The following is a 22,130-nucleotide window of genomic DNA, read 5'->3' on the forward strand; positions in this document are numbered from 1 at the left end:
TGTCTTCTGATAGTTAAAGTATTCATCTGTATATTTTACTCAGTGCCCTTTTCCATTCGCTAATATGAACATTTTCTGCTAATTTATGCTTTTCATACTCTAACAGCTGGTTATTTACATTTGCAACATTTCTGTCCTGAGAAACTCTCTCCCAATGTATCTCTAACAGGAATAGTGATTATTTTTATATAGCAGTTAGTATGGTACAATCTATTTAGCCAAATCTGTACCCTAAATACTAAAGTAGGTTGCCTAATTTTGTGTGAATCTAGCCAACTATAATTTCTTCAGTAACTCATGGCTTAGGGCAATCTGTGAATCTTTCATGCATGTGGTTCACTGTCACAGAATTCTGCATATACGTGTTTCACTTAAGTACATGCAATGAATATATATGTATATAAATCTGGAGTGTGGCATTTATAACTTTCCAGATCTTGCAGAGCTACAACTCCTAGTATTTGTCACCATTAGCAGAAATGACAGCACTACAACATTTGGGAAATTTTCTACTCTTAGCATAAACAGATCAGACATTATAACATGATAAAAATGTATATAAACCAGATGAACAGACTTATCACACCAGAAGCAGGATTTCAGAATCCATTGTTTTATTAATGAAGAATAAACATGGAATGTATTTAATAGAAGTATTTATGAACATTTATATAGTGTACATCCATATACTGCAGTTTATGTTGTACTCTATGAACAATAATGAGGGAGCTAGAATTGAACAGCAGAAGAGAAACTTGTTTTATCTTATTAATTATTAAAATTAACTGGAAAATAAATCTTAGTACCTTCAGAATCATGACTTTCACCTGCTTTCTGGCATAAAAAATGCAATGCTGATGCTCCTCTTCCTGATTTTCAGCAGCATATTTTCAAATAAATCTTTTTTGTTTACAGCAGAGGCAGCTATTCTCAGTAGAGTTGCTATTGGGAAAATGTCTTTTTTTGTTGTTTCAAGATAGCTTCGATTAATGGGGGAAGAAAGCAGCACCTTCTTTTCTTCTTGAAGAGGATGAAAGGCAGACAAAAGTCTTGATTAATTCAGCAAAAAGAGTTAGATGTACAGAGGCATTTTGCTCAAATCAAGTAAAGTCTAGATGGTATTTTCATAAACTTCAAATTTATATTGAATACCATTCTCTTCCTGGATATCAGTAGGGATACCTGTATAACTTGAAAGAGAAATAATTTGGTGGTTAAATACTTATTTAACTGGAAATAACATGAAATATTGTTTACAATACTATTAAACCAAATGTATTTCTTCAAGTTTTACTTCAGTACAGAAAAATCAGTGAAACGTTTTGTGTTGCTAGTATGAGTACATTTGGTTGACACAAAGTATTTTGTCTATATAATACTTACTTAGGTAGAAGTTTGTATTTTTTAAGATCAATTTCTGGAAAAAATGTATCACTTTCAAAGTCATGCATAATTCTTGTCACAAACAGTTGATGATGAATTGGCTTCTCCATTGCTGCCTTTAAAAATATCAAGACACAATGAAAGGGTTTTGATTATTTAGCATTGTGAAAGATACTTGTGCTCTGAGCATTAACAATGATTTTCATGAACAATGATTTTGATGTTTTAGTAATATGTTCAGTCTAAAGAAAAAGAAATTTTGTAGTTAAATATCCAAAGAATAAAAACAGCTAGAAAGATGTGTTCCTAAGAACACAAGAATAACCTTGCCGGAATAGGAGGCTTGTGTATACCAGCATTAGTTACATAGTTGTATCTGGAAGTCACAACAGGACAGGAAAAGGACCACTTATTTATTACCAGCTCACTAATACAAGTATTTCCTCCATATTTTGCACTATATGGCTGGGTTGGTAGAACACATTGGAGTATGCTAAAGGGTAGCTGGCTAGTTTGTAGCTCAGTATGCACAATCAGGCAAATCAGTTGAGAAAACAATGATTAAGTGTTAGCACATTGTGCAAACATGGGCAAGATGTACATGATTATAAAGTAGAAGATATTTTCATGACTTGCTAATATATCCTTGCAGACTGATATCCTATCAAGATTTTATTTGGTAGGATAATATTCAAAAATTATTAATGTGATATACACATCAGAATTAAACCATCTTGAAACAATGTATCTCCTGATCAGTGATTTTCTTTGGTTTTTAGATACTAAGGGAAAATTGCTTGTAAAACAGTATGAAAATTAAAGATGATATACTCTTATCTGTTAAACTCCCTTTCCTGCTTTTCTCCCACTGAACATTTAATCTCCTAAAGAAAATTTACTTAATGCATTATTAACTATTGCTTTGACAAATGCCTGTTCATGCAGACCTAATCCAATAATTTAAGAGTAAGCACTTACAGGGAACATGATTTTCTAAAAAAGCTGCTCCAATTATAAATGTCTTCGGGTAAAAAAGGAGAAAAACATTTTCAGTCACCACTGTTCTTCTGTCATTTACTTGCTAAGAAGTAAATGCAAAATGAGATGTGCCTAGGATCAAAATGGTTGTTGTTGTTCAGTTGTTAAGTCATGTCCGACTCTTTGTGACCCCATGAACCATATCGTGCCAGGCCTTCCTGTCCTTCACTGCCTCCCTGAGTTTGCTCCGTTTCATGCTCATTGTTTCAGTGATGCTATCTAACCACCTCATCCTCTGCTGTCCTCTTCTCCTTTTGCCTTCAATCTTTCCCAGCATCAGGGTCTTCTCCAAAGAGTCCTCTCTTTGCATTAGGTGACCAAAGTATCTGAGCTTGAGCTTCATTATCGATCCTTCCAATGAGCAATCAGGGTTGATTTCCTTTAAGATTGACTGGTTTGACCTCCTAGCAGTCCAGGGGACTCTCAAGAGTCTTCTCCAGCACCACAGTTCAAAGGCATCAATTCTTCGGCGCTCAGCCTTCTTTATGGTCCAGCTCTCACAGCCATACATTACTACTGGAAAAACCATAGCTTTGATTATGTGGATCTGTCAGCAAGGTGATGTCTCTGCTTTTTAATATGCTGTCTAGGTTTGCCATAGCTTTCCTCCCAAGGAGCAAGCGTCTTTTAATTTCATGGCTGCAGCCTCCATGTGCGGTGATCTTGGAGCCCAAATAAATGAAGTCTGTTACTGCTTCCATTTCTACCCCTTCTATTTGCCAGGAATTAATGGGTCCGGATACCATGATCTTAGTTTTTTTAATGTTGAGTTTCAAGCCAGCTTTTGCACTCTCCTCTTTCACCCTCATCAAGAGGCTCTTTAGTTCTTCACTTTCTTCCATTAGGGTGGTATCGTCTGCATATCTGAGGTTGTTATTTCTCCCTGCAATCTTAATTCCAGTTTGTGATTCTTCCAACCTGGCATTTCTCATGATGTACTCTGCATAAGTTAAATAAGCAAGGTGACAGTATACAGCCTTGTCGTACTCCTTTCCCTATTTTGAACGAATTGGTTGTTCCATGACCGGTTCTAACTGTTGCTTCTTGGCCCACATACAGATTTCTCAGGAGACAGGTAAGGTGGTCTGGTACCCCCATTTCTTTAAGAATTTGCCAGTTTGTTGTGATCCACACAATCGAAGGCTTTTGCATAGTCAATGAAGCAGAAGTAGATGTTTTTCTGGAACTCTCATGCTTTCTCCATGATCCAGCAAATGTTGGCAATTTGATCTCTAGTTCCTCTGCCTCTTCGAAACCCACCTTGTACATTTGGTAGTTCTCGGTTCACATACTGCTGAAGCCTAGCTTGTAGGATTGTGAGCATAATTGTGATGTCCCACTCATTGAGTGGTCATGTATATAATTCTTGAAATATAAAAAGTTGGTATGCAAGCCATTCCCTTTGCACTTCCTGTTCTCCCCCCTTCCTGCCATGCTGGACCAAAACCTGCAGCGGGACAATCAGGGTCAGCACTACTGTGGACAGGATTGGAGGGAGCATACCCAAGCCTATCCATTTCTGCCTGCCTATGAATAACAACACGCATGGCCATGGGTGGAGGAAGATAATGACAAGAGATTATGTATTGGCCCATTTTCATGGTCAGTTGTGATAAAGTTACAGTAAATTCAGCTCCCTTAAAGTTAATTGGTTGACCAAGTTTTCCTGTTTACTGAAAACTGTATTGGAAACTTTTTCCTTTTTAAATTTGTGCTAAAGCATTTTTTCTTGTTTTGATTCATAAAAGTTTACCCTTCTAACTTTGCTTGTCAACTATTTGGTCCTCCAGGACCCAAGCCAAGGATAAATTGCACTATGGGTTCTTTCTTAAGATACTGCTGATCTTGAACTATGAACAGGATATTACAATACTTGGATAAAGAATCCTGGATATGAATCCCACACTAAAGACAGCAGAATATCCAAATATACTGAGTTATCTGGTTTCAGATTACTCAGCTGGCTCTCAAAGCAAATTGATCAAGTTACTGAATCTGGGTTATCAGATCTTTTATGCTACTGCTCAAGGGCATGCTCAAGAAGATTCCTTACATGAAAATATTATGTTCTTGTGATGATGAAACAATCAAATTGCTAATACCCATTTTGGTAAAATGAGTGTTATATGTTTAATGTATTTTATCAACCTTTTTCCTGGATAATCAGATGAATGTTATGTACCACAACTTTGCTATGACCAAGATTATGGTATAATATTCACTACAGCCAAACAAGCAGCAAGCAGAATTTGCTATCAACTAACATATACCGTATTTTTCTCTTAATAAGACACCCCCATGTACAAGACGACCCCCACTTTTCCAACCCAAAATTAAGAAATCAGTATTTTAAAGATAGTGCAGAACACATTTTTATTTAGTAATTAGGTAACATTGACCCGATACACTCGGTGGGAGGAGGTCCAAACTGTCTCTCTGCAGCTCTGTTTCCATGCTCTTTTGCATAAGTGATTACATTCAATCATGAGTGAAACTGCCGATAGCTTGTCTCTGCAAACAAACTTCCTCCAATTGGTTTGTTCAGCATCAGCTGATGTCAGTTACATAAGGCTCATAATTGGAGGAAGTCTGTTTGCAGAGACAGTATGGACAGTTTCACTCGTGATTGGAGGCTCGTGATTGGAGGAAGCCTGTTTGCAGAGACAGTATGGACAGTTTCACTCGTGATTGCAGGCTCGTGATTGGAGGAAGCCTGTTTGCAGAGACAAAGTATGGGCAGTTTTGCAACCGCGCGGTTCTCTCCTTGGCTTACTTCCTTGCATAAGACGCCCTTCAATTTTTAGCATAAGGATTTTAGAAAAAAGCATCGTCTTATAGTCAGAAAAATACGGTAATTTTCTACTGGGGCACTATTAAATTAAAAACTCCATTATTGGAGAGCCAAATGATTCCTTGCTATAATCATTCAGCTTAATAAGGAGGGATGAAAAATGAGAACAGCAATAAATCCTACATTCTTGGTTCACATACAACAGCAGGTTATATTTACTCACATTCTCTATACTACTTATATATAAAAGAAAGGAAACAGATTACAATGTATCCTAACTTACAAAAAAATTAATCTGCAATCTAACAACATACTATAAAAGTTGCTACACTTTTCTGGATGTTAAGTCTCCTTTTTTTCAGAACATAACTTCAAAATCTTAGATAAACATTTCTAAAAATGGCAAAATACAGAATATTAGATGTCATGATTCTATCAATGAGTCATACTTTACCCTGCCTCCTTCCTTCATAGTTTTTCCAAAGGAATATCAAATCAACATATCAAGATGATTGTCAGTATTGATTATATCAAAATATAAAGCTATATATTATTTTTTAACGCTTGATCCTATACTGTAATACATTATACTTGTACTGATACAGATACCCAAAGTCCTGATATTGCTGCACCGTTACTGTTTAAGAGCAGGGATAGTGAATTTGAGACTATTTCATGACATCCCTTGGCTTATTCTGTTCCTTTTGTACAGCATTCTGTTTGTCAGAAAGAAAAAAATGTGTCAGAGACAGAATGGTTTCATTATTCATCTTTGGCAATAGTCATACTCACTGTGTAGCCTCCCCTGCACCCAGAGGGAGGGAGAGAACATGGATCTCTTCAGAAAAGAAGTTGGCTCAGTCTTGGCCTATGCATTGCAATAGCCCCCAAATTACTGTGGCAGATTTGCTTATCAGAGCTGTTGTATAGCTAGCTGCCTGCTAGCTGTAGATCAGCCTTTCCTAACCTGATGAGACAAAATTCTGTAACTCTAGCCAGGATGGATATTGACAGTGCTATCTGGGAATCGTGAGAGTAGATGCTTGAGGTAGCATAGCTATGGTTTCTTGTAATGTCCCATTCCTCCACCTTCTTGTCTTGAAAATGAGCTTGAGACAGAATACGACTTCGACTATGATGGGTGAAGAAAAACCTGAGATCACCAGCATTATGGCTAAAATTTTAATCCTGTGATCCATGCTTTTTTTGTCCAGTAGTGGGAAGTTACAACTATTGCTGGATGCACTGTCACACAAAACATTTTATATAATGGTAATGTTTGTTTATATATTAGAATATCGAATGTAATTGCTTTAAATTTAGAAAAAAATATTTTAGAAAAAGGGCTCCTTTATTTAATCAGAGCTATAGTTAGGATTTGTCTATACTGTAAATATATAACTGATTTATTTAGTTTTGGCATACAAGTAGTCCTCACTTAATGGCGGTAGTTAGGACTGGAAGTTCCGTCTCTAAGCAATGTGGTCATAAAGCGTGATATTACATGACCACATTGCTTAGTGACTGCAATCCCAGCAGTCCCCATTGCTATCATTAAGCTAAAATCGTGGATCATTAAGCAAGGATCTCACATGACTGCGACCTGCAACTTCCTGCTGGCTTCCCACAAGAAAAAGCCAGTAGGGAAGCTGGCTGGAAGTTGCAAGTCCTGGGCAGCTCACAAGCAGGCTGAAGGGGGGTTAGTACTAGGAGTGAGGTGAGAGGTGGCTGCTGTGGAGAGTGCATGCAGGCTGGAGAGGGGCTGCTGCGGTGCTGTGTGAGTGTGGGCTTGGGAGGGGTTGCTGCAGCACCATGCAAGTGCGGGGGTTGTGGTGCAAGCATGTGCTAAGGAGTATGAGATCCCTGGGATCTTTTTCTCCCTGGGATCTCAAACTCCGTAGCAGGGATCCTTGGGAGAAAAAGCAGCAGAAGTGACTTACAACCTTCCCTGCCGGCTTCCCTGTTGACTTTGCTTGTGGGAAGTTGGCAGGGAAGGTTGCAAATGGAGATCACATAAGTGTGAGCCAGTTGCCAAGCGCCTGGATTGCAATCACATGACTGTGGGAGTGGCGTGACAGCCAGAACTTTGAGGACCGGTTGTAAGTACCACTCACTCAACGCCATCACAACTTCGAGTGGTTGTAATGCAATATGTAACTCAGCTATTGCTGCTCAACAACTAAGGATTCACACTATGTATAAACCTAAGCCACAGAGTGAGGGCTGTTAAAGAAAAGAATATATTAAGTTTCTCTCTTTAATATTTCCTGATAATTTTGTATAAATTATATTACTAAAAAACTATTAGTAAATCTTTAGCATCTTTATGGATAAAAAGAAAAAAGCATTCTCAGTGCTAATCTACATGAATAAGTGATAAGTTACCTCCAGATATTGTTGGTACATGAATACAAACAAAACAAAACAAAACAGACACTACATCTTTGTACTAAGTAAAATTAATAATTACAATCATATTTCTTAAAAACATATCAATTATCTATAGGTTTTTACCTTTTTGGTCAAATTTATAACACTTCTCCCATAATCCCTCCAGATTCTGGCTTTAGGGTTCTATTTAATCTTAAGCTTAGTAAAAGTAGTGTTTGCAGTACAGCATTTTGTCATGAAATACAAATCTGTAATGTGCTTGAGATTTATTATATTAATTACATGAAAATATGGAATCCTTAATACACGAAAAGGTCTAAAGCCATGCTAAACACAAAGAGAAAAATATGTTCTTTTGAACACTTAAAAAAATGGCTTTTTAGATGTGGAGTAAAGTATTTCATGAGCATGTGTAACAAAAGCCCTTCATTTCCCATTATTCACTAACTGATAAGCTAAACATCACATCTCTTGTTCTCCTTACAAATGAGTAACACTTTACACAATGCATTAATCAAAATGAGTCAGGTGATGTTCTCCCTAGGAGTATGAAATAGACTTGACTAATTATTTGCCACTGACAGCTGTTCATGAGTTTCTGCTCAGAAAAATCTGTTTGGCAGATTTGAACTAGGCCATTTAAACCAGTGCCTTTTGCCTTTCTGCATATAAAATTTGTAAAGCCTGTATAAAGTATATGGATATTTTCACAAGCTGACTGAAACAGATGGTGCAGGAGTAAGTACGATCTATATAGTTTTCAAGTCAGACTGAATGAAAAGTCTAAATGATAACCATCATTGAAACTATTTATTTTTTAAATAGGACTAACATGCTTAAGAAGTATTTTGTTCCCTTAAGTTTTCATCACCAACAGCTTAACTCATGTTGCTGATGGACATTTTCATGCACGGTCAGAAAGAACCTATCTCCTGCTGTAAATTTAAAAAGCCTCCAGATAGAAAAAGTTATCATTAGTCTCTCCCCCCACCTCCATTGATATGACATTTGTGAGGCGTTTCCTGAGGATACAGAAATGGAAAAAAGGTTAAAGCCTCCAACATATCTCTACTTGCTATTAAAATCATCAGTAGTTTTCTATTGATACAGAATGACATAGGATCTAGTTTGATCTTAGGTTTTTAAGACATTGTACAACCTCCCCCTACCCCCAAAGAAAGGTCAGGACAGATATAATCAAAATTAAAAACTCCAATATTTCTCTTTTTATATTGCCATATGCTAGCTCTACAGGTAGTCCTTGTTTAGTGACTGCCTTGTTTAGCAATTTTTCGCAGTTATGACTGATGAAAAAGTAACGTGACCGATCCTTGCATTTATGACCTTTGCAGGTCTGTAAAGCAAAGGAAAGCTGAAGTAAGATCATAAGCAGTCACAGTTTTACTTATCGATTGCTTCGCTTAACAACCGAGTTGCCGGTTCCAATTATGGTCACTAAACAAGGACTATCTGTACTTACTAGGATCTTCTGGTTGCCTTGTTCTTTGATTCTAATTGAATAAGAATCAGGGCATAGACATTCTATTATCTGTCTTATTGGATGATACTGCCATAAAACCATGTTTCATCCCAAGGAAAGGAAAAAGTTTAAAAGGCCCCAGAGAAAATCCACAGAATATACATAGAGAGCATTAAAAAAAAAATCATCAACTCTTAAAACGGGCAGTTATTTGAAAAAGACCAAACAGCAGCAGCAGGAGTAAACTATCAAATATACTTTATGCAAGTGTTTTCTTCATGGAAAATATCTCTGTGTAGTAAACAGATCACTATGTGATAATTGCACACAGTAATACTTTATTGATTGGCCAATCATACAAAAATACAGTACAAAATATAAAACCCAGAACAGTAAGTAGACCATATGTTAAAAATAGAATAAAAGAAAGAATTAAAAGAAAATGCAAATCATATTTCCAGGTCACCCCTACAATTTACCCCAATCAGATCCACATATGCAGTTCTCAACTGTACTGTTTTGTTTAAATAAAGGGCCGTATTATATGTAATTTTTGGATTCTGGGTGTACATGAAACGTTTTAATATAAGGATCCCAATACACCAGTCGTCTGATGTGCAGTCCATGATACTGATCTCTCTCTTTCTTATACAACTGACATTCAAATAATATATGTGTAATGTCTTCTATCTCTGGGGCTTCACAAATACAAGTACGTTCATTATAAGGGACTTGATTAAATCTTCCATATTTAACCATTGTGTCCAGCTGCTCAAATCTTGCTCTTGGGGTTTGGGCATTTCTGTATTTAAATACTTGGCAATTTGGAAGGTACGTTTATTATTATCATCCATTTCAATGTGCCAGCCTTACTAAGGGTGGCTCTGGGCTTCAATATCCAAAATTCTTTGCGCAACAATCTTTTTAACTTATTTTCCAGAGACAGTTGGACAGGAAACAGGGAGACCACAGCTCCTGATATAATTTGTCAGTTGTACAATTCAAGAGGTCTGTGACTGAGATTATGCCTGTTCTAACAGACACAGCTTTGGGAATCTGTCAGTTTCCATAGCTTTGATTTCACACCAATAATTGAACGTGTAAGTAAGGAGGTCACTATATACAGAAAACTGCTCATGCATCAATCGTGTGGTTATCATGCTGGTGTGGATGACGTGCAAATGAAATTCTGTTGGACAAGAGAGTAGCTGTATTTGTAATAATGTTCACTTTCCTGATATTCTGATGCAATTTACCGTTTAAGTAATTTTCCTGCTTGATACAAAGGAAAACTGAAATATATAAATTAAAATAACCACTAACTTGAGAATTGTTATTTTGTAATAATATTGCTGTGCCTTATGCTGTCGTAGCAGAACTTACTTCCAGTGTATCAGATACCAACAACTCTATGAATAGGGGCTTGTTGATTATTAATCACATTTTTACCTGAATATTCTTCCAAAGATTTTATTCTAAACTTTCTCTTTCAAAGTCTTGATGGCCATGTAGAAATTTTAACTGTCTAAAGAGAGTTATATTTGAAATAGATCTTTAAGTTCTTGTGTGTATTCTAGATCTGAAACGTTATTTTTATAATGAGCCAATATGTTATTGATTTTAATATGTATTTTCAATCCAAATAACATTTTATAGCTAGACTTTTAGAAATTGATGAGATTACAACTGAACAAATATCTTTTGACTAGGAATTTCTACTGCATGCTAACCTGGCAAAGGTTTTCCTAACCATTTCCTGCAGTTTTATTAAATGAAAGATTTCAAGATTTCAAAAGCAAATCTCTATTGAAAATTGGACTACATCAAATAAATGTATTCATTTCAGTTACCAATAGATAATGCATACCCATAAATAATTTATTTTTCATACCTCCTGTTCACAATAATTTTTTCAGAAAGCCTACAGGTAGTCCTTACTTAACCATGTAATTAGGACCAGAATTTCTGTTGCTATGTGATGCGGTCATAAGGCATGATGTCACGTGACTGCATCATTTAGCGACGGCAATCCCAGCAGTCCTCTTTGTTTCGTTAAGCAAGGATCGCGGGTCATTAAGCAAGGATCTCACATGACCGGGATTTGCAACTTCCTGCCAGCTTCCCACAAGCAAAGTCAATAATATTAGATTATTTAAAGAAGTTTTAAGGTGTTTAAGCCATACCTTATATACTGAACTTCCTCCAACTATCCAAACCTTGTCCACCTTTCTTTCCATCTCTGATGTTTCTAGGAGATCTAGGGCTTCTTCCAGACTTTTAGCCAAGTAATGGGCTCCTTCAGGAACATCCCTTAAAACATAGAGATGTTATCAATTAAAATCCAAGGACACTGGGGGCTTAGATGTAGCAGAGTATGGTAGTTGGACTTACTGTGAAGTACCTTTCTGGCCGCCAAAAGATAAACCTAACAGGAAAAGATAAGGGCAAGGCTCAAGACTTCATTATGTTCCATGGAGGAAACCTCTCCTTTCAGTTGCATGTATTGACTTCAGCTGAGCATAATTCAACTTTTTTACTTAAGAGATTTTATATTCCAGATATTAAGAGCAACTGAACAGGAAGGTACATTGTGTGCTTTGTTTGGGCATCAGCCTTTCCCCCCCTTGTTTTTCTTTTCCCCACAGGAGTTGCTTAGAAGAAAGAAGGTTTTGCCATGGTACCTGATTTGTCCCTCATCCTCTCAATTGGGGGTGTTAATATTGGGTTTAAGGCTCATGCTGTTGTCACCATTTTACATAGTGAAAATGGTACAGCCATAAGGCTGGAAGTCTCCTGTATGGTGCTTTGAAATGTGGGGGATGGCCAGGGAGCAAATCCACCCTTTTCCTGTGTGGGGGTGTGGGGGAAAAGACAATGCTGATTCCAGGAGGCAATATGTGGGGAGAGTTTCCAGGCCCTAACTCAGCTCTCTATCTTCTTCATGGGACTGCTCCAAGAGAGAAGCTGTAGGGGCAGAGGCAGGGACTGTGCCCAATCACAGGCCTATAGGGCAATCATATCCCTTTGGGAAGCATATCATTGTTGCGACAGCCCAGTCCTCACTGCTATTATGAATGAGAAAAGGTAGCAGGATAAGGCAGTGCCTGTGCTCCTTTGGAGCAAAGCAACCAACCAACGAAAACTTTTCTGCTGGGCTACCTAACCAGAGGCAGGAGTTGCTGCTTCCTGTTTTCATCTCTTTCAATGCACAACAGCAACTTCTCAGAGAAAAGAAGTAGGGGACCTCTCAGAAACAATGGCAGCTGTTCCTTGCAAGTTTGTCGTATTGCCCCAGATAGCATATGATATATACCCAAGGGCCTCACCAACTATCCAACAGGATCAACCCTGAAAGAAGGCTTATTTGCTCAGACTACCTACTGCCTTCTTCACTATATTTTAAAATATATGTGATGCTGGCTACCAGCTAGGCTGGCTTCAAAAAAGAGTTGGACCAATTCATGGAAGTCATGGGGATCAATGGCTAAGCCTTGACAGCAGCAAAACTGCCTCTGAAGGCCATCTCTTGGGAGGCTAGCAGGCTTCCTTGTGCAGTTGGATGGCCACTGTGAGAACAGACTACTAGACTAGTTGGGCCAGAAGTACGATCCAGCGGAGCACCACTTATGTCCTTAAATAAGAGGTATTCAAATCAGCCAAATAAAAATTAAGAACATATGGAAGTGTTGCCTATTTTTTAAGAATAAGGGAACTGTGGATACAAATTATCTTAATTTTTGACACGAGTAGAAATATTAAGAGCAGCTTTTAGAAATAATTGACTACTGAACGCAGAGTCTGTTCTTGGGACAGAAGAACTGGCTATCTCTTATGTTTACTTCCAATGTTACATAGAAGGATTTTGGTCTACTTTGGTAAATTTATTTATGTATATATTCTATTTATATAACTATTCCTCTCACATACATGACTCTAGGCAGCTTACAATAAAATAGATAAAATACATCCTATAAAAAAAAAATAAAACTACATAACAGCCAAGCATCAAAAAACAACTATCAATAAACTTAGCTTGATGGAAGATTTTTATTTATTTTTTTTGCTTCTAAGACGGGCATCATGTGTCTGAAAGTGCATCTGATCCATGTAAAATTTGTTCTCCCAATCAAACCAGCAGAAAGGTCATACCCACTTTCTGGAATACCCCACCTGCTCTCTGCTTCCATGGCTCAGTTTTTGTTTATAATCAAAAGTTAGTTAAAATACTGCTCACCCATGAATGTCAGGCAGCATTCAGTTCTAATGCAATAAAATTATCTAACATTACAATAAAGATGAGAGCATTAAAACAGCAGAGCAAAATTAAATAAGCCAGTATAATCCTTCAAAATACTTGGAAATATACATTAAATATAATCAAGTCCTAAAAATGATAGCAAAGTCAACATTAGTTAAACTTGAATTCCAGACTTATTTATTTAAAATTAGGCTGAATATTTTTTCTTATCTGTTACTTTTGCATCTGTAGTTGTGAACTGCATGCATCTCTATCGCATATCTGCTTCAGGAACCCTAACTGAATTACCTCACCTGGGTAGGTGCAGTAGATTTAGAAGTTATAGCCAAAAGAGTAGGCACTTTGATGTTGGAATAGCAAGTCGCTTAGTAATATATAAATCATCAAAGAACCTGCTGATATATTTGTGTGGGGTTCTCCCAGATTATACAAAACATTTTTAAAAATCAAATAATACATTTATTATTTTAGGAGCTAAAAACCACTATTAGTAAAATCTATATGCATTATTAACACTGTAGGATTCACTTACATTTACTAGCGATAGTAACTGAAAAACTAAAGTTATTTGCAACCTGCTCATAAAATCAAAGAAACGTGAAAATGGAATATCCATAAGTGTAAGTCACAGTATTAAAAATGAGGTGTAATTATTGCTACTAAACAACTCTTTGACAGAATGGCTGCATCTATTTCTGAGCAAGTAAATGATGGTTAAAGAAATATATTTATTTAGAAGTTGGTGTGCTACCATGTTAACACCACTCTCTACAATCAGTTTACTCATTGTAGCTGATTTTATACATCCCTTCTGAAAACATAAAAATTGGTACTTACTTCAGTTCCTTGCTGAGTACTACATTAATTCTGTTTTTTAAAGGACGATGTTTCTCAGGGATGGAGAACCAGGTCTTCTTACCCATTATTACCACATTTTGCTTTCCTGTAAAATGCAGAAGATATTTAATGTGATTATGAAGTGACACCTAGTGGTTATAGTGTGGGATTTATTTTCTTTTTATCAAGCCTGTTTCAAGCAGTATTGTCATCCTTTTCAAAACTCTGAAGTAAAACACTTGATATTAGTGGCTCATTACTAGAGGCTCAGCTAGAGAAGAAAATACAATCTGGATGGCCTCTGCTGAAGGGTGGCTCCCATTAAAGAAAGGACCTTCTCAGCTGCGGCATTCCTTCTGTGATGAGATTTGCCTGGCACACAACCAAGGCATTAGAGCAGTGTTGTCCAAACTTGGCCACTTTAAGATGAGTGGACTTCAAGTCCCCTCATCTTAAAGTAGCCAAGTTTGGACAACACTGCATTAGAGGATTTGGACTGCAAGTATCGTATCAAGAAGATGTAAAGCTCTGTATAAAATAGCCATGTTTATAATATTTTATAGTTTGGTTCCTGGCTGATTGTTGGATTTTATATTTCTTCATTCATTTTGTTATCACACTGTTGTGTACTTTATCTGTTGTGGGGATCCTTTCCTATTGGTTCTATTGGTTTTTATTGCTGCCACCAAACCCTTTCCTGATCTGAAAATTATTTTGTTGTAAAAGGGGGAAGAGACAGAACAGCCCAACGACTATGCTAACATTTAAACATGAAATCAGATTAACTATTAAATACTGTCATAAACCCTAAGAGATGGAGGTTTTCCTAGGGCCAGGGCTCCAAGCTCCCCTCAGACATGTCCTTCCACCTGCCTCTCCCAGCCTTTTCTCCTCTTCTGTTCCTTCTCTCTGGAATATAAACTGGAACTGATCCCTTGCATGACTGTGGTTTGACTGACAGTTCTAATATCCAATTATCACATGGACTGATAATAAATCTAACATTAATAAAGATGCAAATGGACACATATTGCGCTTAGTTGTGCAGCCCTTAGTTGAAAGACTTACATAAGAGCTAAGTGTTTCCTCTGCCTAGCTCTAATTCGCTAGGTAATTTTAAATAAATCATTCAACTGAAGTAATTTGGAGTTAAGCTAACATACTTTGAAGGGTTGCCGTAAGAAACTACTAAGATGAAAATATGAAATGTTAAGACTGCAAATTACACTACTATGTAAAATAAATACCACATTGTTGTCCTAGCTTATTAAGGCTTTGCCACTGGTTTCAGCTGAACCAAGAATGTAGTTCCACGATAGACATCCCTCTCATTCAGCAGCCTGTGGGCTTCTGATATGATCAATAATGTGCTTGGACACTCAAAGCAGATTTGAGGATCTTTTCATCCAGTTTCTTTCTGAACAATGCAGCCATCACCCAGTCCAGGAAAAATTAGCCACTATTACCTTCTTCTTTAGTTGTCATTGTCATTTTCTGAAAATGCTTAAACTCATTCCTGTTCAAAAACAAAAACACATTTTCTGATGACGTAACTTTCATGTGCACTCTCTATTATTACCTTCAAGATCCTGACACTTACTTGGTTAAATCATGGCACTACAGCCCACCTAGGCACTGACTGGTTTCTGATTTCATAAACCTGCATTTGAATTTGAATTTATATAACTGTGTAAGTGTACTTTTGATTATCATTACTGTTTCTAAGTGGCAGTATTCCTAGACCTGATGTCCTCCTAATATGCTGAGCCCACAATGCTCAGAATAAGGAAGAATGTGATGGAGAAACTGAAGTCCAAATTATAATAATATTGCTAACCTATCTGATGGAAGAACTGCTTTATCAAGAGCCCAGTCTCTAGAAAATATAAGGGAGGGAGGTCCCCCTTTTTTTGCTAAAAAAAATTCCTGCCCCCCCCCCCAACTGTCAAGGCAATGGAATCAAAATGATGCGCCCCAGTCCCAGAAAACATTTCTCCAATTCCAGGAGGCATGTCTAGATAATAGAAAGTCCATGGAATGTTAAGATCTAAACTCCCTTAATGTTCTTTTGTCCTGCTCCTATGTCAGGGTATCAAACCAGGAAGGAATAGTTAGAAAATGCAGTTAATTCACATGGGCTGCTTTTAATTTTTACAATGGTCTCTACAATGTATGGCTGTGAGAGCTGGACCATAAAGAAGGCGGAGCGCCGAAGAATTGATGCCTTTGAACTGTGGTGCTGGAGAAGACTCTTGAGAGTCCCCTGGACTGCTAGGAGGTCAAACCAGTCAATCTTAAAGGAAATCAACCCTGATTGCTCATTGGAAGGATCGATAATGAAGCTCAAGCTCAGATACTTTGGTCACCTAATGCGAAGAGAGGACTCTTTGGAAAAGACCCTGATGCTGGGAAAGATTGAAGGCAAAAGGAGAAGAGGACGGCAGAGGATGAGATGGTTAGATAGCATCACTGAAGCAATGAGCATGAAACTGAGCAAACTCAGGGAGGCAGTGAAGGACCGGAAGGCCTGGCGCAGTATGGTTCATGGGGTCACGGAGAGTCGGACACGACTTAACGACTAAACAACAACTACAACATTGTAATTCTCTTATTTTTTCAGTTCTACTGCTTCAGGCAATACATCCTGAGGGACAACACTGAGAAAAACAGAAATGTGCACTTTATTCCACTTGCTGAGTCCTGTAAGTTTGCTGTCCCAGAGGTCACTGATCTGCTGAAATATTCAACTTTATTTAGACTGATTTCTATCTGAGGGTGAGTGGGGAGACATTTTATCCTTTGCTTCAAGCAGCCAAAGCTTTTGCCCTGGAGCTGTAGTATAGTACTGAGCTTTGAAAAGCAACAGGATTTCAGGCATCTTCTAATATTTGGTTGGCCGCAACATAATTCTGTTCGTTGATAATTGCTTAGATGAAAAAGGCCAGATATCCCATATACCCTACTTAAAAGTAGTTCTGGTTAGGGAGGGGACGAGAGAAAATGAATTCAGCAATAATAAAGAATATTATTAATTATTATTAGAATTCTCTAAAGGAAAACTTGCGCGATCTACTATAAAGAAAATACCTGCTAGCCTTTGGGCAAAACAAGAAAAAAGTCTAATCATGTGAACTACAACTCCCAAGCTACACCACCTTCATTCAGAAAAACGATTCAATGCCACCTTCCCGCGCAAAGAAAGCAGTGCACCCTGGGAGTTGTGGTTTTTCCCTTCGTAATAAAGCGCGGGATAAAAGAAAAGCCGCAGGCCTGTACCTGAGCGGGGGCCAAGGAAGCTTCCCGTCCTTTCCGATGCCCATGTTGTTGCACACAGCAACGATAGAGTGCAGAGACGCTACCATCGCTCTTTTTTCGCCGCGGCAATTCTGCACTGACGATCCCACGCGCTCGCTAGACTTCGGACCCCGTGATCCCGCGGAGCATACGCAGAGCGACGCGCCTCCCGTGCGGAGAGAAGGGCGGGTGGTCCCGGCAGCCATGATAGTGGGGTCGGTTTCGCTGACCGGCGAAGTCGGAGCGCTTCCGTGACCCGACGTCCGCGCTTCGGCCACTGCGGGGAGGAAGAGGCGGAGAAGCCGCCGGCAGCTGTGTGCCCGCAGAGCCCCCCGGGCGGCGTGCGCGGTTCGTCTCAAGGGGCTCATCGCAGGCGGCGGCCACTTTCCAAGTATTTCTGCTCTTGCACCGAGCCTGCGATGCTGCCGGGGCGAAAAAGAAGGCGGCGGCCTAACGCCGGTGACGAGTCCCGAGAACAGCCCGTGTTAAGTAAATTCTTCCCGCCGGTGGCATCTTTGCAGCGCTGCAGCTCCGCTGAGGAGGTGGAAAAGGAAAGCCCTGAGGCCGCTGCTCGGCATATGGTGCGCCCCAGATTGTAGTGACGGCTGCGGGGCGAAACTGGGTGCTCGTTCGTTAGACTCCTGCATTGAGGAGGGCTCTCTGAGCCTCTCGTGGGCTAGTTTATGGCCTCTGTTGGGCAGGTCTGGCCGTAATGCCCTCTTCCCTTCTAGCCTTAAGTGCTGTGAAAATCACTGAGCCTGGCAGGATTGACCTCTCACATGGTGATTAGAAGCAATGCTTGGGTAGCTGCAGAATTGCTAATCCTACTTGGAAAGCTTTCTCTTCAAAAAGTTACATGTCTTTTTTAGCATTAAAGTTTGGGACATTTGCATTCTACTCTTTCATTCTGTGACACACAACGTTAGAATTCAAGAGCACCCAACAAAGTTGTTTTGGCAGCAGCTTGATGGTAAATGGAGTCAGACCAGTTAAAATGTACTGTAGCTTCATTATGATAGTTAAATAAAACCTCAAAGCAGGATTATAAGGGCCTCAAAGCAAACCATTCAAGTGAGCCCCCAGTAACGCAGAAGCTCAGGCATCTTTGCCCCCTCCAGGCTGCAGCAACTGAGGGTGAATCGGGAAAGGGAAAACGGGTCACACAGCTGCTTGCTTCCTCCCTGTCATGGCAGCAGAGGGCTTGGGACACCCAGGAATCTCCTTTACACTTAGTCACTCAAAGTATCCCCAAGCCCCTCCTGCTCTAGGTCAGGTGAAAATGTCCTTTTGTCCATTCAGAATATAGCTGGGCATGTGCACTGTACTTATGGCCCCTCTCCCATCTCACCAACCTCCTGGGAGTCTTTCTCAGGCATGACATACCTGAGCTGCAAAAATCTAGATAAGCACTAGGATGGCAGTTTTCTGTATCCCTCCTTACTGCCATCTTGTTAAGAGTTACATGCTGAGATATAGTATCCCTACTGTACTTAATCTGGCTTGTTGAACATGTAAATAAATAGCTAGGGGAAGTCTAGTAATCCCTCAAGGCAGCTGCCTCTGTGTTCAGTGACACTGTGCTACTGAGTATTGCTTGCTAGGGTAGAGTGGAAGGAGAGGAAAAATGTTTTCCAGTCATGAAGTTAGTGCATTTTTATAAGAAATTGATACAAGCAGAAATATATGTGCTTGTAGGAAATACATGTTGTACTGAGAAGGAGTGAGCAGTTTGATTGGGCTACTTGGTGAATTTAATGGAGTAGTGTATATGCTTGTTTGGGTCTTAGTCTTAACACATGTCCAGAGTTTTGTGCTAGAAAATGCAGGTTCATCTTACCTGATCTTGGTGAATTTGAACTCAGCATCATTTTTATATTTATAAGATGGAGAGAGTTGGTACTATCTCAAATTTAAGCAAGAAAAAGTGCAGTCATTATTGTAGTAAGTAGGTCTTAGTTTAAAGTAGATACATTTGAAATCATTGTGACAAATTGAACTACTCTTTGCACATTTAAAATGCCATAGTTATAAAGTTCATTCATAAATAAAGGTATAAAATAAAAAGTATGGTGTAAGTTTTCTCAGGGTAATTGTACAATTAAATTAATCTAGAATCCTGGTTCAAGTTCCTTTTCCTTGTGTGAGAGAGAAAATGTATAAGCCCCAGCATAGTTCCAATTGATGTCTCAGAATCAGACTGACATGGTTCATATAACATGCTAAGCCATCCTGTATGGAGAAAGAAAACTAATCTTCACTTGGCAAGAATCAGAATTTTGAAATCAGTTATCAATCTTGGTTTTAGATTCAATTTTCTGGAAACTAGAAATGGTTGTCATTCTGATTATGGATGGTTAATACAAGTAGATAGGTTTATGGTTGTAATCACAGATCATAATGATGATTAACTTCAGTAACCTCAGTTGTTTTGATTTTTTGGCTTTTATTAATTGAATACAAAACAAATTATTACCCAGTACAAACATATCAAAACTTCTTTTTTAGGCTACTGAACCTGATGGCAAAAAGAGAAAACTGATAAAGAACAAAGAATATATTGACAAGTCCTCGAAGTCTCTACAGTGTAAAAAAGAAGAAAGTAATACCATGGGTACACAGAACACAGGTGAGTTCTAAATAATATAACTTTCTTTTCTTTCTATCAGGGAGTGCTCTGTAGCTGTGCCCATTGTGGTTGTCTGGGAATCCAGGAGCAGGAGAGAATTAGGGAAATTTCCTTAGCTTTTTATTTTGTCATTTACAAAATTCATTCTCATGTACATTAGTGTCTACCACCTAATATTATCACAGTTTCATCTAAATACATGTATAGGATTACACCTATTGTTTGATTTTCAGTCACATTTTGTAAATATTCTAAACTGTTAATTAGTACAATAGTTGTGAATCTATATTTTCTACTATTTTATTTGGTTTATATGTTACACTTTCACAAATGTGTAGCCTCTTAAGGGAGCAGGAGATTTTTGGATTATGAAGAGCAAAGATCATGGGAAAAGTTGTGTTTAGAGAAAAAGATGGTTTGGAGAGTTTTAATCAGGGAAGTAAAATATTTGTTGATCTAGGAATGGACGGAAAGCAGTTGGAAGTGTTCTGGCCATAGCATTCTGGAAGAAACAAGCCTATACCAGATATGGACTACCTTAACTACTTCCAGTTCAAACTGGGAGTACAAGGTCCAGAGGTGATTCAGCAGGGTCCAGAAAGAAATGGAACATGCAGAGTCCATTCCCACATCAACAAATTTTACACATCCCCTTTACGGAACTTGTGTTTGATCTAGCAACAGAAACTAAGCCAGTGTAGGAAATTAATGAGATCATCGCATTTTCAAAGCATCAAGATAAATGAATTGATTTGGTAACAGAGTGCTGGATAGTTATGAGAAGATCAAGAAATAATTAGGGCATGAAACAGGATGTTTGTGGACTCAACGAAAAAAATCCCTATTTTTGCACTTTTGTGCAGGGAGAAGCAATATAGCCTAAAGACTTAAGTTATACAGTATAGCCAAAGGTATGTGCTGTTCAGCAGGATAGGTGCCAACATAGTTATTGGATAAAAAAAGTATATGGAAGAAAGATGAAAAATATTCCTTGGATGTAGTATGTTTGTGATAAAACATTTTCATTTATATTGCTAATAAAGGGGAAGCAAAGAAATGCTCTGAAATATGCTCAGAAACCTTTGAGAAATTGAGAGCATTTAGCCGTTTGGAGCCTCCAAGAAATAGAGTTCCTTCAGAAGCTTTTCATGGAAAAGAGTTAGTAGATCTGAAAAAATGCCAACATTCTGTGATTGGAATCAATGAAACAAATACTTCACATCCCCCAGATTTCAATAAGGTAATCAGTTATTTCTATATTTTAATTCAGCTGTTAAAATTCTTTAATCGTGAATGTTGACTGAATTTTGAAGATGCTAAGACAGCAGTTTAGTATTGTTAAATCTTGGATCATCCTGTTCTATGAACAGGGTAACAATGGTAGCAATCCATAGGAGTCAATACCAGCAAAGATAGTGCATGTTAAGTGGTGCAGTTAATTGAATCAGCATTTGATGTATTGCTAGATATGGCAAAGTGCTGGAAGTCAATTGTTGGTTAATAAAGACTATCAATATTCAAGGAGGCAATAGTCCTTACAGTGGGGCAAAAAAGTATTTAGTCAGCCACCAGTTGTGCAAGTTCTCCCACTTAAAAAGATGAGAGAGGCCTGTAATTTTCATCATAGGTATACCTCAACTGTGAGAGACAAAATGGGGGGAAAAAATCCAGAAAATCACATTGTCTGATTTTTTTAAAGAATTTATTTGCAAATCATGGTGGAAAATTTGATCAATATCAAAAGTTCACCTCAATACTTTGTTATATATCCTTTGTTGGCAATGACAGAGGTCAAACGTTTTCTGTAAGTCTTCACAAGGTTTTCACACACTGTTGCTGGTATTTTGGCCCATTCCTCCATGCAGATCTCCTCTAGAGTAGTGATGTTTTAGGGCTGTCGCTGGGTAACACGGACTTTCAACTCCCTCCAAAGGGGTTCCTTTCCATGGGGTTGAGATCTGGAGACTGGCTAGGCCACTCCAGGACCTTGAAATGCTTCTTACGAAGCCACTCCTTCGTTGCCCAGGCGGTG

The 22,130-nt window shown here is 38.4% G+C and overlaps 2 protein-coding genes and 1 pseudogene across 3 annotated transcripts in view; 1 reads left to right on the forward strand and 2 right to left on the reverse strand.

Moving 5' to 3' along the window:
* Window positions 1–22,130, reverse strand: part of LOC148213757 (uncharacterized) — a 261,467-nt pseudogene that overhangs the window by 175,618 nt on the left and 63,719 nt on the right.
* Window positions 599–17,840, reverse strand: DHFR (dihydrofolate reductase). Of its 2 annotated transcripts, XM_007440832.4 has the most exons (6): window positions 17,455–17,840; window positions 15,645–15,694; window positions 14,179–14,284; window positions 11,267–11,393; window positions 1,384–1,499; window positions 599–1,190 (listed from the first exon to the last, which is right to left on the reverse strand). In XM_007440832.4, exons 1-6 carry the CDS (start codon window positions 17,838–17,840, stop codon window positions 1,112–1,114), a joined length of 864 nt encoding a protein of 287 aa, XP_007440894.1. In that variant the 3' UTR covers window positions 599–1,111. The 2 variants fall into 2 exon arrangements, with proteins under 2 accessions (XP_007440894.1, XP_087986553.1); XM_088130427.1 differs by lacking the exons at window positions 599–1,190; window positions 1,384–1,499 and adding an exon at window positions 1,506–5,928.
* MSH3 (mutS homolog 3) overlaps window positions 17,892–22,130 on the forward strand; it is a 62,613-nt gene continuing 58,374 nt past the window's right edge. The window contains exons 1-3 of the mRNA XM_088130426.1: window positions 17,892–18,053; window positions 19,978–20,098; window positions 21,142–21,338. Of these exons, the coding sequence (XP_087986552.1) occupies window positions 17,892–18,053; window positions 19,978–20,098; window positions 21,142–21,338 (480 nt within the window). The remainder of the gene's footprint in view (window positions 18,054–19,977; window positions 20,099–21,141; window positions 21,339–22,130) is intronic.

This window comes from Python bivittatus, unplaced genomic scaffold, assembly GCF_059951505.1.
Source record: "Python bivittatus isolate LINGU-HERP-01145 unplaced genomic scaffold, Pbiv_v1 ctg000850_np1212, whole genome shotgun sequence".
Taxonomy (NCBI): Eukaryota; Metazoa; Chordata; class Lepidosauria; order Squamata; family Pythonidae; genus Python; species Python bivittatus.